The sequence below is a fragment of the Odocoileus virginianus genome, chromosome 3 (genome assembly GCF_023699985.2).
Source record: "Odocoileus virginianus isolate 20LAN1187 ecotype Illinois chromosome 3, Ovbor_1.2, whole genome shotgun sequence".
Taxonomy (NCBI): domain Eukaryota; kingdom Metazoa; phylum Chordata; class Mammalia; order Artiodactyla; family Cervidae; genus Odocoileus; species Odocoileus virginianus.
Window position 1 is genome coordinate 49,264,066 of NC_069676.1, and position 15,034 is coordinate 49,279,099.

Here is a 15,034-nt window from a genome sequence, read left to right on the forward strand (position 1 = left end):
GGGGGGTAGTGAGTGGGCGGTGTAACTCTCTGGGACAGCGCCGCCTGCCGGTTGGAGCGGCGCAGGCCTCCCTGCTCCCACGCAGTGCCCACGTGGCTGTGAAGCCTGAACCCTCTCACACCCCAGACCGAGATATTACCTGAACCAAAAAAATCGCATGAGAGAGACTTATCCTGGCAGAAAATTTAGTGCCAGGCTTTCCAGGATAATAGTTTTTATGTGTTCAATACCCATGGAGCACACGAAAAAATAAAGTGATAGCTACCATTTATGTGCCAAGAACAGAGCTTGGTTCAGGGCCAGTGCTAGAGCAAACTCTACTAGCTCTGGAGTTCAATTACCTAGTTCTAAATCCCAGGTCTACTACGTTCCATGTTCCTAATCTGGAAAAACTAGTTACTGCCATTGCTGTGCCTGAAACTTAATAAGAGTTAACCATTTACCCATACACTTGTTCTATGCCAGACCCTATGCAAAAACACAAGTATTTTCTTACTGAATCTCCACAATGGCATATGACAGATTCCACTAGTCTCACCATTTTAAGGACAGGAAATTTGTACAATGACAACTGAAGTGACTTGCCCAAGGACACATAATTGACACAAAAAAAAATTAAAACCAGGTTGGTCTGATTGCCAAGCCCTGTGTTTAAAAAGGATTCCCTACTGACATGAAGAACTAACTGGAAGACCCTGATGCTGGGAAAAACTGAAGGCAAAAGGAGAAGGGGACGACAGATGGTTGGATGGCATTACCAACTCGATTAACGTGAGTTTGAGTAGGCTCTGGGAGTTGGTGATGAATAGGGAAGACTGGCATGCTGCAGTTCATGGGGTCCCAAAGAGTTGGACACGACTGAGCGACTGAACTCAACTGAATTGATATAAACCAAACTGAGTGAAAAGAACAGGCATTCTTCAAAAGTGTTTTCTTTGCTCTACTAGCTTGATTCTTCCCTCACCAATTTCCTTCATTCTCCCAGCTACATCTGGTCCCTTGTGTGAAAAGCATGTGGCACCCAGTAGGCCTTCAAACTCTGGACTTAATTATCTTGCTCAGAACCAGCAAAAGATTTCAACTGCATGTTCCTGGAGGACAGTCAGTGACTCACTAGGGAGCCGCCAGCGCTCAATCTAGGGTCTGGTATGTTACAAGGAGTCTGCCAAAATGGCTGGCTCCTAAATCTGACCTTCAGCTTTTACCTTTCACTTTCTAATTGCCTGATGGAGAGTTGCATAGGACTGCCCAGCACACATTTCAAAATCAATTTGTCCAAAACAGTCCCAAACAGCTACTTCCTTTCTAAGCTAGAGTGTTGAGAAACAGACAGGATCAAAGCATGGAAGGAGTGATCCAGGTATTACTCTTCTTTCCCATACCATTGTCTACATCTACTAAGGCATTTCTCTTCCTTCCTACTGGACTGTAAACTCCAGGGAAGAGTCCATATTTGTGGCTACTATAGTATCCAGCATCATTCTTCACATAAACAATGAAGATAATGAGCAACTGCTTATAGCAGGCACTGTGTTAAGTACCTAATATGTTTTCTCAGTGTATCTTAACTAGCATCACCAATCCAAACACCCAGGACTAAAAACCTGAAGTCATCCTCTATTCCCTCTCTTAAGCTACTAATCTGCCCAGGTTTGTCTAACTCATAATTAAAATGCTCTATTAATGCCCTATATGTGAGTACAATAATCCATGTAGAATCCATATGCACAGGTACTAATGTAAGGTAAGTGTTAACTATGTTAACTATGACTTTTATTATATACATCATCATCCCATTTCCTCTCTTCATACACAGGCAGCTAGTAAGAATATTCCTCCAGAGGCAAAAGGTACAAAAAATACCAACTTGGTTTATTGGATAAAAAGAGTGGTAAAATGGACATAAAACCAAAAGTCAGAACAACATGTTTTCACATCCTCCCCCATCTCAAAACCGTACTTCCCATCATCTGGGCTAGGATGTTAAGGAGACAGAGCCCCCTAAAATCCTTTACTCTTCACCTGCACTGGAAGGCCTGTAGTAGGAGAACCTAGGAGAGGAGGAGGTCAAAGGCAACCTTACTCCTGTCTGCCCCTTCACTCCTGAAGTCTCTGGATTGGAAGGAAGTAGGGAAGGAATAAGCAAGCCAAAAGGGCTAGGACTGGCCTCTAGGGCCCAAGCCCAGGCTTTCCTAGAGATGGCTATCCCTGTCCCCATTCTATCCTTAATAGGTACCATTCTCAGGCCTTGAGGGAGAGAAGAAAGGGGTTGGTTCAAGAACCAGATGTGGTCTCCAAACCCTCCCCCAGCACTGGCAAAAGCTCTGAAAGTAACCTGACCAGGGGTGGGAGAACCACACTTTTTCCCTCCCACCCAACCAAGAGGTAAAAAGGAATTCCTGGGGACATAACAAGCCCAGCTCCTCTTAAATCTCCACGTCGCTTTCCTTATCATTGTCATGATCTCCATCATAGAATTCGTTGGGTGCCTCTGGCCTACGAAGCAAGGGAAGAGAGAAAGAGAGGTCAGGCTCCCAGTCTCCAAGTTCAGTCTTCTCCCACATAGGCACCCTGTCTGGAGCCACTTCTCAGGCCCCTACTGTCAGGGAACCACTCCTCTCCTTCTGTTGGTAGAGACTGATTGCTATTCATTCATCCACACATGTAGTCAAGAAACATTCACTGACAGACTACTCTGTGCCAGACACTGTCATAAGCCTTAGCGAGACAGGAGAGAATAAACCAGATGACATTTCTGCCTATCTTTAAAAAACTTACCTAATAAATGAGACTGACAATAACTAACAAAGTAAAAACAAAAATATGGTAATTTCACATGGTGGAAAGCACTATGAATAAAATGAAATAAAAGGACGTGACTAAGAGTTACAGGAGGAAAAGGGTAAAATTTCAGACAAGATTATTAGGAACAGATGTTCTGACAAGGTAAGACCTGAAGACTAAGAAGAAGCTGGACAGGCAAACATCTCAGGAAGACCACTTCAAGCTGTAAGAAAACCAAGTACAGAAGTTATAAGGTTATGAGAAAGACAGATGAGAAAAGTGAGAGAAGGAGGTCAAGACAGCTAGAGGAGAGAGAGTCATTAGAAATGAGACCAGGGACGAGGATAAGGGCCAGCATGCAGGGCCTTTTAAAGTCATCATCAGAAATTTGGACTTTCTTCTAAGTGCAAGGGAAAGGAACATTTCTAGCAAAGAAGTGACATATTATAAACCTGTATGTAGTGGGTGAAGGGATATGAAAGCAATACAAGACCCAGTATGTACCCAATTCTGATTTCTTTTTGGAAAACTGTTCTCTGGGAGAATATGAATAACTAAGTTATCTTGCCCACAGCTGTTAACTGAGAAAGAAAGGAGAAAGTCATCAAAGAGAAGTTGGGGAACAAAATCAGGAAAGGCTCCCTCTGCCTGGAGAGCAAAGTCTCAGTTACCTCTAAGTGGGCAAGGGTTAAAGGTGAGGAGACTTGGGTTTGAATCTCAGCTCTGGTATTTAACTAGCTGTGAGAACTTCGGAAAGCTACTTAATCTCTCTGAACCTTAGATTCCTCTTCTGTTAATTTAAGAATCGCACCTCTCAGGGTTGTCGGATGGCAAGAGAATGATGACTTGATGGCATTGTACCATGTATAATTTAATATAAATATCATATCCTATATGGCTGATATGCTACAAGCATCAGAGACAAGGAACTCAGTGGATAGTCCAACAGTAACAGGGCTTAGGACAGGAAGAGGCCAGAGGCTTCTGCTGGCTGTTGAGAACAGGCTGTATAATGTAGAGGCAAGGCCCAGATACCAACCTGGAATCACAGATGAAAAAAATAAACTTTTCTGAAAGGAAGAAACTGAAAAACAGATTTTTAAGAAGATCAGTTTCCAGAAGTCAAGCCTCAGAGACCTGGAGAAGCTGAGATTGAGATGATGGGTCAAAAAGGATCCCTGAGGCCAGATGTTTAGATACATCCTCAACCAAGGGAGGAAATGAAGGGGTACACATGGAGGAGAAGGGTTGGAGTGGTCCCAAGAATCTCAGCTGTAAAGCCCAGGTCCAGCGGAGAGATCTGGAAGTATGAACTCTTAAGACAGACAGAAGATTCTGGAAAGGACTGAGAAGCCCATCAGACTCTGCAGCAGAGTCAGCTCAGACTTCTTAACAGTGCGTGGGAGCAGGACCAGGTGTCCTGCAAACATCCAGCTGTGGTTATCCCCAGTCACGTAAGGAAATCTGTTCTCTATTAAATGCATCTGTTTCTGCACTTCTGGGTTCTCTTGTCTTTTTCCTTCATTTTTCAGAAAAGCTTGTTTCAGCTTTTGTGGTTTTTTTAAGTCTATTCTGGTTGCTTATTCTCCTAATTTAGTGCATCTGTAAATATTTTAATATGTATCTCAGGAAGGTAAAGATATTTAAAAAGACACACATACACACAATACAACTATCACACCTGAAAAAATTAACAGAGGAAAGAAATCCAAGGGCCTTAAAAGAGCAGTATATCTGCAGTGACCTGTCCAGCTTGTAATCTGGAAAGAGTCAGTAAAATGCTGGCAAGAATATAAACTGTTATAGACTGTCTGGAAGGCAGTTTGGCAACAAATAAAAAAAAACTTTACTGCACACAGCCTTTGACCTAGCAACAACAAGTCCAGGAATCTAACCCATTCAAGCACTCAAAAGACATACATACACAGGGATTCACTGCCACACTCTTTGTAACAGTGAAAAAAACAGGAAATAATGTAAATGCCTGTCAATGGCACTTGGTTAAATTATAGCTATGTCCACACAATGGAATATTATACAGCTAATTAAATAACGAAGCAGATTTATATATATATATATATTGGCACAGAAAGATACACTGGTAAAAAAAAAAAAAAACTTGGAAATTGTAGAACATGTACAGAATGATCCAACTTTTATTTAAAAAAAAAAAAAAAGACTGCACAACACTGAAAATGAGTGTATGTGTGCCCTTGTGTTTATACATAAATGTTGAACAGTGCAGTTGTGATCTACACAAACTGTAACATGGACTTAGAACTGGACATGGAACAACAGACTGGTTCCAACTCAGGAAAGGAGTACATCAAGGCTGTATATTGTCACCCTGCTTATTTAACTTATATGCAGAGTACATCGTGAGAAACACTGGGCTAGACGAAGCACAAACTGGAATCAAGATTGCCGGGAGAAATATCAATAACCTCAGATATGCAAATAACACCACCCTGATGGCAGAAAGTGAAGAACTAAAGAGCCTCTTGATGAAAGTGAAAGAGGAGCGTGAAAAAGTTGGCTTAAAACTCAACATTTAGAAAACTAAGATCATGGCATCTGGTCCCATCACTTCATGGCAAATAGATGGGGAAACAGTGGAAATAGTGACAGACTTTATTTTCTTGGGCTCCAAAATCACTTCAAATGGTCACTTCAGCCATGAAATTAAAAGATGTTTACTCCTTGGAAGAAAAGTTATGACCAACCTAGACAGCATATTAAAAAGCAGAGACAAAAAAAATAAAAAAATAAAAATAAAAAGCAGAGACATTACTTTGCCAACAAAGGTCCATCTCGTCAAGGCTATGGTTTTTCCAGTAGTCATGTATGGATGTGAGAGTTGGACTATAAAGAAAGCTGAGCACAAAAGAATTGATGCTTTTGAACTGTGGTATTGGAGAAGACTCTTGAGAGTCCCTTGGACTGCAAGGAGATCCAACCAGTCCATCCTAAAGCAGATCAGTCCTGGGTGTTCATTGGAAGGACTGATGCTGAAGCTGAAACTCCAACACTTTGGCCACCTGATGTGAAGAGCTGACTCATTGGAAAAGACCCTGATGCTGGGAAAGATTGAGGGCAGGAGGAGAAGGGGATGACAGAGGATGAGATGGTTGGATGGCATCACTGACTCAATGGACATGAGTTTGAGTAAACTCCGGGAGTTTGTGATGGACAGGTAGGCCTGGCGTGCTGCAGTCCATGGGGTCGCAAAGGGTCGGACATGACTGAGTGACTGACCTGAACTGAAAAGTTTTACAATAAATGTATGTCACTTACATCATTAAATCAGGGCAAGAAAAAAAACAAGGGACGGTTGCATACTGAAGAAGGTAAACTGAGGACAATTAGACTAATGCTGTCTAACTTACTTTTCCCCTCTTTTTCCCCCAAAGCTTGCTGGAATTCCCTGCTCTTATGTCCCTGCTCCAGACCTGCTGTAGTTTTCCTCGGGCCCCCTCTCCTCCGCATCAGCCTCATCAGTTCTGTCGTAGGTTAGGAGGTCTGCCGGCACATCATGAATCTGGACGCTAGGTGCATGGTTCAGCATCTTCAGGTTTTCAAAGATTGTCTGGCGGATCTGGTCCAGATACTGGTTGGGGACGAGGAACAGACAATGAGCAGCTCCCAGTGACTCCCAGGATGTCAATGCTTGTAGTTGCCTTTTGTCCCCGCAGTCCTAGTTTCAGTCCTATTTTGCATCTTAGTTTGAATCCCCCAGCTGGTAACTGTCCGTCCTCCCAACCCTGACTGCCTGTACTTTCACCGGGGCTGCCTACTAGCTGATAACAGAGGTAGTGAGGGCTGAGATTCTCTTCCCTGGTTTCTCTGATTTCCCACATCCTGGACCTTTCCTTGGCTCCTCCACCCTTATGCTCAGCTTCTCCAAGCTGCTGACCTGGCGTGAATTCTGATTCTCGATGCGGGTGCTGACATCAGGATGGAGCGTGAAGTCCGGGGCAAAGTACTCGAAGTATTCTTGGGGAAAAAGGAGGAGACATGATGGCTCAAATAGACACAGGCAGGTTCCAAGAGTTGCCTATCTCTTTCCTTTCCATCCAAAACACCTACGTAACAGCTGCTCAACCTCTTCCCCGCTCTGGGCCCAGGGGTTTAGTCTGCAGAGCTCTGAGAAAGTCAAACTTCCCACCAGCTTTCAAACCAGGCCATTCTATGGTCTTGTGAGAATGGCCTTCTTGCTGTGGGGGCATCATGGGGTGGTCCTTACCGCTATAGGGAAGCTCTTCACTAATGGCCTCTTCTACCAGCAGTGATGTCTCATATGTCCTGAAACAAACCAGCAGGGCAGGCTGAGCGAGTGGGCTGAAAGGTCCACTGGCCATTTCTCAGGGAGCCCCTAGCTCACAATGTACAAGGGAGAGGAGAAAACATGGGGACATGCTCACCAGCAGCGGGCAACATTCCGGACAGTGTAGCCACCACCACCTAGAACCAGCAGAGGGATATTGAAGCTCTTGACGTATTCAACGCATTCTCTGTTAAAAGAAACCAGAGGAATAGGTGGAGGAAGTTTTCAAAAGCCAGAGAACACACTTCTAGAGACTAACTGGAAAGGGGCACAAGGAAACTAGGAATGCTCTGTATCTTGATCTTGGTAGTGAAAATCACTGAGTTATATCCCTGAGATATGCGCACTTTATTGTCTGCACGTTGTGTCTCAGTGAAATTTAAAACAGACTGCACTCTCACCTCTATCCTGCTCAGCACCCACCCTGGCACCCCACCTGTTAATCAACTAGTCTCACCAATGTACCAGCAAGTGCTGTCAGTTTAGCCACCAAAATATAACTCATATCACCTACCTCTCTCTCCCGCCACCTCCTCCAACTTAGCCCCCTGTCTAAGACAACACCAAGAGCTCCCTAACTGGTCTTCCCACTTCCTCTCCTGTGTGTCCAGTCCCACCCCAAACCTTTCTCCATTCAGCACTCAGAGCAGTGGCTTTTTTTTTTCGGCCGTGCCTCAAGGCATGTGAGATCTTACTTCCCCAACCAGAGATCAAGCCCATGCCTCCTGCAGTGGAAGTGCAGAGTCCTAACCACCGAACTGCCAGGGAAGTCTTGAGCAGTCACTTTAAAACGCAAGCTGGATCATGTCACTTCCCTGCTTAAAACCTGTCAACAGTTTCCCAACACATCTGAAATATAATCCAGACTCCTTAGCAAGGTCTCAAGGCTCTGCACGACCCCAATGCTGCCGACTTCTCAGACGTCACCTCAAACCACCTCCAGCCTGCTCTCTGTGTTCCACCTGACTGGTTTTACTTCATCTCCTCCATGACACCCTCTGTCCTGTCTCGGCGTGTCTGCACGCACTCTTCTCACTGCTTGGGATGGACCTCTCTCTGTTCTTCTTATGGCTCACTCCTTTAGGCTCCAGGTCTCAGCTCAGAATTTTGGAAAATTGCTTCCAAATCACAGTATCTAAAGTAGTTTCTCCACTGTTATCCCATATCTTAACTTTCTATCTTTTTCTTCTATAGAATTTATAACAATCTACCTATCTTGTTTGCTCACTTATAGCTTTGCCTGTTTCCTAGGCTGAACGGTAAACTCCATGGGAGTTCCCTGACTGCTTCCCCATCTCCTAGTATGATGCCTGGAACACAACGGGTGCTTAATAAAAACCTAATGTGAATGTTGCCAACTGCGGAACCCTGCTCAAGATGACACTTCTGGTTCAAAGTACAACATGTAGCTATTTTTGAGTCCCAAAAGGAGGTGAGGCCTGTTTCCCGGCTACCCCTGTTCCATGTATTGAGGCCCAAGGCCACTTGAAAACCTGGGGGAGTAGTGGAAGGAGAGCAGTTCTCACCCGTGTCCTCTAATGCTGAGGTTGAAGCAGCCCAATCGATCACAGCCCAGAGAGTCAGCTCCACACTGCAAAAATCAAAACCCCAGGTGGCTGCAGTGAGAGAACTACTCAGAATGTCACCAATGTCCTTCACTTCCCTTCCCCCACCAGCCTAGGGGTTCTCCTCTTTCCTGCTCTCTTCCCTCAAGCCTGAGTGCCTGAGGAGGCACTGACCATGTTACCTGGAGCACAATGCACGTGGGTTGGTAGAAGTCCACCACCTGGTTGATAACTGGCTGGAAAAGGTGCTTGTAACCTGGGAGAGGGCCAAAGATGGGCACCTGGCACCCCAAGGGGATGGGGAGACAGGGAACAAAAGGAAAAAGGGGGTTCAGAGAGCGTGTAGCCCAGGAAAGGGGCAACCCAAAGGGACAACCATTGGTTCTGAACTTCTCGGTGGGGAAGTTCATGAGACTTCTGGAGGGACCGATGGAAGCTAATGACCTTTTTCCCAGAAAAATGCACATACACACAATATGTTGCATACAATTTCCGGGGAGTTCATGGTCCCTCTGAAGGCCATTCATCCTGAAGGACACCTGGCCCAACAGTAGATAATACCAGGCAGAAGAGGTTAACTCAAGGAGGGAGAGAGAGGAGTCTAGTGAGCAGGGAGAAGACTTTAGTACGTACTCTGGTCATCAATGCCATCCCGCAGGGGTACGTTGAGGCAGTAGTAGCGGCCACTCTCTGCTCCAACTTCATACATGTCACCTGTGGGGAAGAGGGGGGTGGGGGTGCCGGCTGCTTCAACCCCACCATGTACTCTGAGGGCCTCTCACTCCATCTTTGTACGTCCGCCACACACTCCCTCAAACCACTACGTCTCTTGCAGCTTGCATTCATTCAACAGATACTCTTGGAGGGCCTACTATGAGCCAAGCTGTGAACTAGGTATCGGGATACAACAGGAAAAAGAACTAACGAAATAGATGAAATCCCACCAAGCTCATATTCTTGGGAGATAGGCATGATTAGGTGGGAGACAGTAAACAAAACAAAACCCCACAATAAATTCAAACAGCAATCAGTGCTTGAAAAGAAAAAAGCAGAGTGATGTGACAGAGTAACAGGGTGATCAGGAAAGGTTTCTCCAAGGAGGGGCCACCTGAACTGAGACCTGAGCCTGCGAAGGAGGCAGTCATGGTAAGAGCTGAGGAGTATGAAGGGGACAGGCATTCCTATTCCCATACCTGTGCCAGGGAAGAAGTAGTTTCCGTACTTGTGGAAAGATACTGTCATGACTCGGTCAGTGAGGTAGAAGGCTTCCTGAACCCCATCGCCATGATGGATGTCAATATCAATGTAGAGCACCCGAGGGTGGTACCTAGGGTGAGGGCAAAGCCAGCGTCTGAGGCAGAGGTGAACCCTAGGAGGAAAAGCCCCCATCCCACTCCTCCCAAACACAAGGCCAGAAATTATGAAGATTCTGCTTTGGCCCAAGTCACCTGAAACCTAATACCACCAGTTCCCTAAGGGCAACCCTGGGGCTCCAGCCTGGAGGCAGGGACAGGAGAGGGATGTGCAGAGAAGGCTGAAATGTGAGCAGGCAGCGGGGAATCTGCAGCAGAGCACAGGAAGAGGCAGCCTGAGAAAAGCATCAAGAACTTGGGAGAAGCTAGTGTGGGGCTGGAGGTCAGGGTCAGGGCCAGGGCAGTCTCAGACCTCAGCCAAGAGCCTCATAAGTGGCCCCATCTCCTCCCAGGCTACTTACTTGAGCAGCTCCAGGATGCCAATCACAATGTCATTGACATAGCAGAAACCAGAAGCCTATGGTAAGATAGTATAGTGCTATTACAAAGAAGAACGATTCCTCCACCCAGCTGCCCCCCAACTGCCATCCTGACCTCCTACCCTAGCTGAGCTGTTGTCTCCCCCATTACCTCCTCACTCACCTCAAACTTCTTGGCGTGGTGCAGACCACCAGCCCAGTTAATGGCAATATCACAGATCTGAAAGACAAATGCCCAACTCATAATCCTTCTCCTGCCCACCCCCAAAGCTGGGAGCTCAGGATCACAGTTAAGGCCTTGGATTCAGGGACCCACAGGAAGGGGGAAACAGGACTCGGGGTACAGTTACCTTGTTGTTCAGCTGGGTTGCTCCTTGCAGAGATGCGCCTGTGTAACGGGAGCAGAACTCAAACAGCCCGGGAAACACGGGGCTGCAGGAAGAAGAGCAAGTCGGAGCCCTTTTTCCTGTGTCCACTTCCTTCCTTCACCCTTCTCCCCAGCTCAGAGCCCTATAGTCTCCTTTCTTCAATAACCCCTTCTGCCCCTCCTACATACCCAAGTTACCTGCAAATTTATTCAACAAATATTTTGGACCAAACCATATACTGAGACTTGTTCGAGGCACTGGATGGGAAGTAGAGAAGCACAGTGATTGTACTGCTAGTTGCACAAAGAGCAATCACAGGGCCCCAGGCTGTGGGTGAGGGTGGACTTTACATTCCCAGGCCTATAAAGTAAACTCAAAACCAGCAGGAGCAATAACACAAAAAACAAGAAAGCTCCCAAGACAGCACGTGCCTGAACAACCCAATGAGCAGGGCAGTGTGTGCGGGACAGACCTCTGGGGCTGGTGTGGTCAAGAAAGCCTTTATGGCATGAAGCTTTGTGGTGGCTTGAAGGCTGTGAAGGCCCTGGAGGCTGAATGGGGAACAAAGGGTATTCTGAGAAGACACCCTGTGAAGCAGAGGTGTGGGGATAAGGTTGGCAAGGTGCTCATTGCTGGCCTAAGGAGTCGGCCTCAATCCTCCAGCCCAGTCTGCTTCTATTGGTAGGCTCTTTCGGGGAAACCGATTGGTGTAGTGTTTAAAAACCTAGCCTCTGGACCTGAATCCTGCCACTGCCACTGTCCAGGCTAAGTTATCAAAATCTCCTCAAATTTCAATGTATGTACTTAATGCTTACCATCATGAAAAGGACTATTACATCTCAGGGTTGGTGTAAGAATTAAGTGGATACACTAGTAATCCTCAGCACAGCAGCATAAATTACTCAAGAAACTGTAGCTGTTATAGGAAACTATAGGATCAACAGCCTCATTTCGTCAAAAAATAAATTCAAGGAATTCCCTGGCAATCTAGTGGTTAGGACTCCATGTTTTCACTGCAGAGGGCCTGGGTTCAATCACTGGTCAGGGAACTAAGATCCTGCAAGCCAAGGCATGGCAAAAATAAATAAATTCAAAGGCAAGAAGGAAACATTAAGGGTTAAAAGTCTTAAGAGATGGAGCCACCAAATACAATATGTGGACCTTGTTTAAATCCTAATTTAAATAAATCAACTGCAAAAAAGAAAAAATGTGAGACAACTGGAGAAACTTAAGTACTGACTGCACATTTGATAATATGAATTACTATTGATTTTTCAGGTGTGATGATACTATGCACTTTTTTAAAGAGTATCATTTGGAGATATATGGTAACATATTTATAGACAAGAGGGAGTTACATCTCAAATTAGTTTTAAAATAATCTAACGTGCGGGGACAGAGATGAAGCAAGATTAGCCATCTGCTCTAAGTGTTGCAGCTCTGTGATGGATAGATGAGGGTTCACTGTACTATTCTACTTGCAGAAATGTTTAAAATTTTCCCTAATAAATAAAAAATCTAAAAATGAATGGAGCAGCTGGCAGCTGTTGTGGTCACTATCTTTCAGTGGATGCAGACTAGAGTGGAAGCAAGGATCATGGCTTATCTTTGTTAGCCACCTTTTCCCCACAAGACTCTGAGCTGACTTCTCATATGAAATAAGCTCAACATAAATGTGGTTGTACCTAAACACTCTCTTGCTTTTTAAAACCCTCCAATGACTTCTCCTAGAAGTTAAAAACCCCAATTCATAATAGGGCTGTTTATTTTTTAAAGGCCCTACCTATCTCTTTAGACACAATTCAGATCACTCTTCAGATATCATGCATGGCCTTTTTTCTGTTCCTTAAATAAGTCACACTCTGTCCTGCTGCAGACCCTTAGGGCATGTTGTCCCTACTTCCCATTCCTCCCCTCATCCTCCATCCTCCCAACTATCTTTCACCTAATTACTTCCTACTTTCTTTAGAACTCAACCCAATTTTCATTACTTCCTCTAGGAAGCCACCACTGACCAGCGCCAGCCCAGGCTAGATAATTCTCCCGTGTCTACCCTCTCACAGTCTGTCATGTACCTCTCCTCTAAAGGACTTAGCACAAGGGCTATATTAAAATTGTGTTGGTATTGTTTATCATTGCATCCCTAGCACTTAGCCTAGGGCCTGGCCCACAGCCAATAACCAATCAATATTTGTTGAATAAGCAAATGAGTAAATGATGATTCATTGACAAGTATTCCCCACCCCACCCACCTACATATCTTCCATTGCTGCCATAAGACAGTATTCTTATTGTACTTAATAAGAATTGTATTCTTATTGTATTCTTATTAATACTTAATATTCGAGTATTCTCACTGAAATGCCTGGCATCAAGGTTCCTGGCATCAAAGGTCCCAGTTCTCCCCTTACCAGTCATCGCCCACGTTGAAGGCATTAAGGCTCTTGGTAAAGCCTTGCATATTTGTGGGGCTGACTCTCTGCAGGAAGTCGATGTAGTCCTCAGAGTGGAAGCGGCACATGTCATGCTGGGAGGCCTGGTATGGCTTGAAGACCTTGAGAGGGAAACACAAGATAAAGTCAGGCAGGGTCAGTCCTACTCATCCGGCTGAGACTGACCACACTGAGCCCAGCCCTGGGGACTGTTCAGAACCACACACAGCAGTCCCCTCGCCCCCTCCCCTCCAATCCTTGTTATTCTATGAGACAAACGTCTGTGAAGAAGAGAGACTCTGATTAGCTTGAGAGTTTCTTATGATCAAGCCCTCTAAAGACCACTGGGCCTGCCTTTTCCTTCCTACCTCCAGCCCAGCCTTTTCTACCTTCTCAAACCTTAACTCCCTTCACCTGCCCTGTTCCCTGGATCTCCTATTCCTTATTCTCATCATACTCATCTCCCCTGGGTGCTGACTCTGTCCTCTCTCTCTTCTGAGTTCTTCTTAATTTTGGAATCAAATAATATGGGACACACAACAACCTTCTAATTAAGACCCAAGATGCCCAGGTGCTAAGCCAAAGATTTATTATCTCTTGAGAGGATCACACGCTTTAGAAATTGGACAAGAGCAAAAAATTTTTCCTCCCCAGAAAATGCTCATAGGCACACACAGGCAAACAATTTCAAGAGCCAGAGATTCAGGCATTAACATCAATCACCTCAGTCGTTTCTATGATCAATTCACTAGTATGTGGCTCAGCACAAGCAGTGGACAGTTATTCATGCTGCTGGCTAATTCCCCTTGCAATGCACAAGGGCCGTGTGTTATGATCACATATCACACTGCTACAAATTCCAAGCCAGGGACGGACAGGATGTGTATACAAGGGGAGATGGAGGAATGAGTAGTAATTAAATGGAACTCTGTGTGTGGGCGGGGGTATTCTAGATTGAAAAGGGAATATCCAGAACACCTCCTACTGTCCTCCACACACATAACACATTTACACACAGGGCTACAAAGTCCTCCCTAGAACTCTAGCTTGGCGGTGGAGAGAGGTGGCAGAGGAGAAGGGGTGGGAATGAGGGTAAACCTCATATTCAGATACACTGAGCCAGCAGCTTTCCCTTCTCTGAGGCCACAGAACTGTCCTAAGATGCAAGGGAGGGAAATACTCTGTGTCTGCAAACCAGCTCCACTCCACACTAACCGTAGGCCAAAGGTTGGTCCACTTGAGGTCAAAAGGTGGCCGACCTAAAAACTAACTATTATTAAGTCAGTGGATGCACCCACCAACATTCTACATATGGGGTGCTCCTGGTTCCGTCTATCCACCTCCCCCCTGCCTGGGGTGGGTCACTCTCGATGCATTCAGTGCAGCCTACCTATCCCTAAGGCCGCAGCTCGTCCCCACCCTCAATCCCCAGCAGAAGCCGTGAGACTCACGATCATCTTCTTATAGAGGCCGTAGTGCAGGACCAGACTATGAGTCAATGCCAAGCGATGGGGCTTCATAGGGTGACCAGCCCCTGGGGGTGGGAGAAGAGAGTTCGTCAGTACCCATCCCTGGAGTTGTAGGCCCGGCTTCGAAACCTCCGCGTCCCGAAATCCCTCGCGTGCAATGTTGCTCCCTCACCGTAGTGGAAGTTGCCCACGTCGGGGTCGTAGAAATAGGCCACAGTCTTGGCCATGGTGCCGGCGGGACCAGGCCCCGCGCCTCCGCCGCCAGCCTGTCCACCTGCCCCACCCCCGGCCTTGCGTGCTGCGTAAGCACGCTGCCTGCCTCTGCGGAACCAGGAAACCCAAGCCCGACTCCCCTAGACC

General features: G+C 46.0%; 1 protein-coding gene across 1 annotated transcript; it reads right to left on the minus strand.

The window, feature by feature from the left end:
* Positions 1-1,851: 1,851 nt before the first annotated feature.
* Positions 1,852-15,023, minus strand: HDAC3 (histone deacetylase 3). Its single transcript, XM_020902886.2, has 15 exons — positions 14,847-15,023; positions 14,657-14,739; positions 13,185-13,327; positions 10,756-10,837; positions 10,569-10,625; positions 10,388-10,443; positions 9,867-10,000; positions 9,307-9,387; positions 8,856-8,929; positions 8,635-8,699; positions 7,206-7,295; positions 7,028-7,086; positions 6,698-6,777; positions 6,234-6,391; positions 1,852-2,496 (listed from the first exon to the last, which is right to left on the minus strand). Exons 1-15 carry the CDS (start codon positions 14,899-14,901, stop codon positions 2,427-2,429), a joined length of 1,287 nt encoding a protein of 428 aa, XP_020758545.1. The 5' UTR covers positions 14,902-15,023; the 3' UTR covers positions 1,852-2,426.
* Between the last annotated feature and the right edge of the window lie 11 nt (positions 15,024-15,034).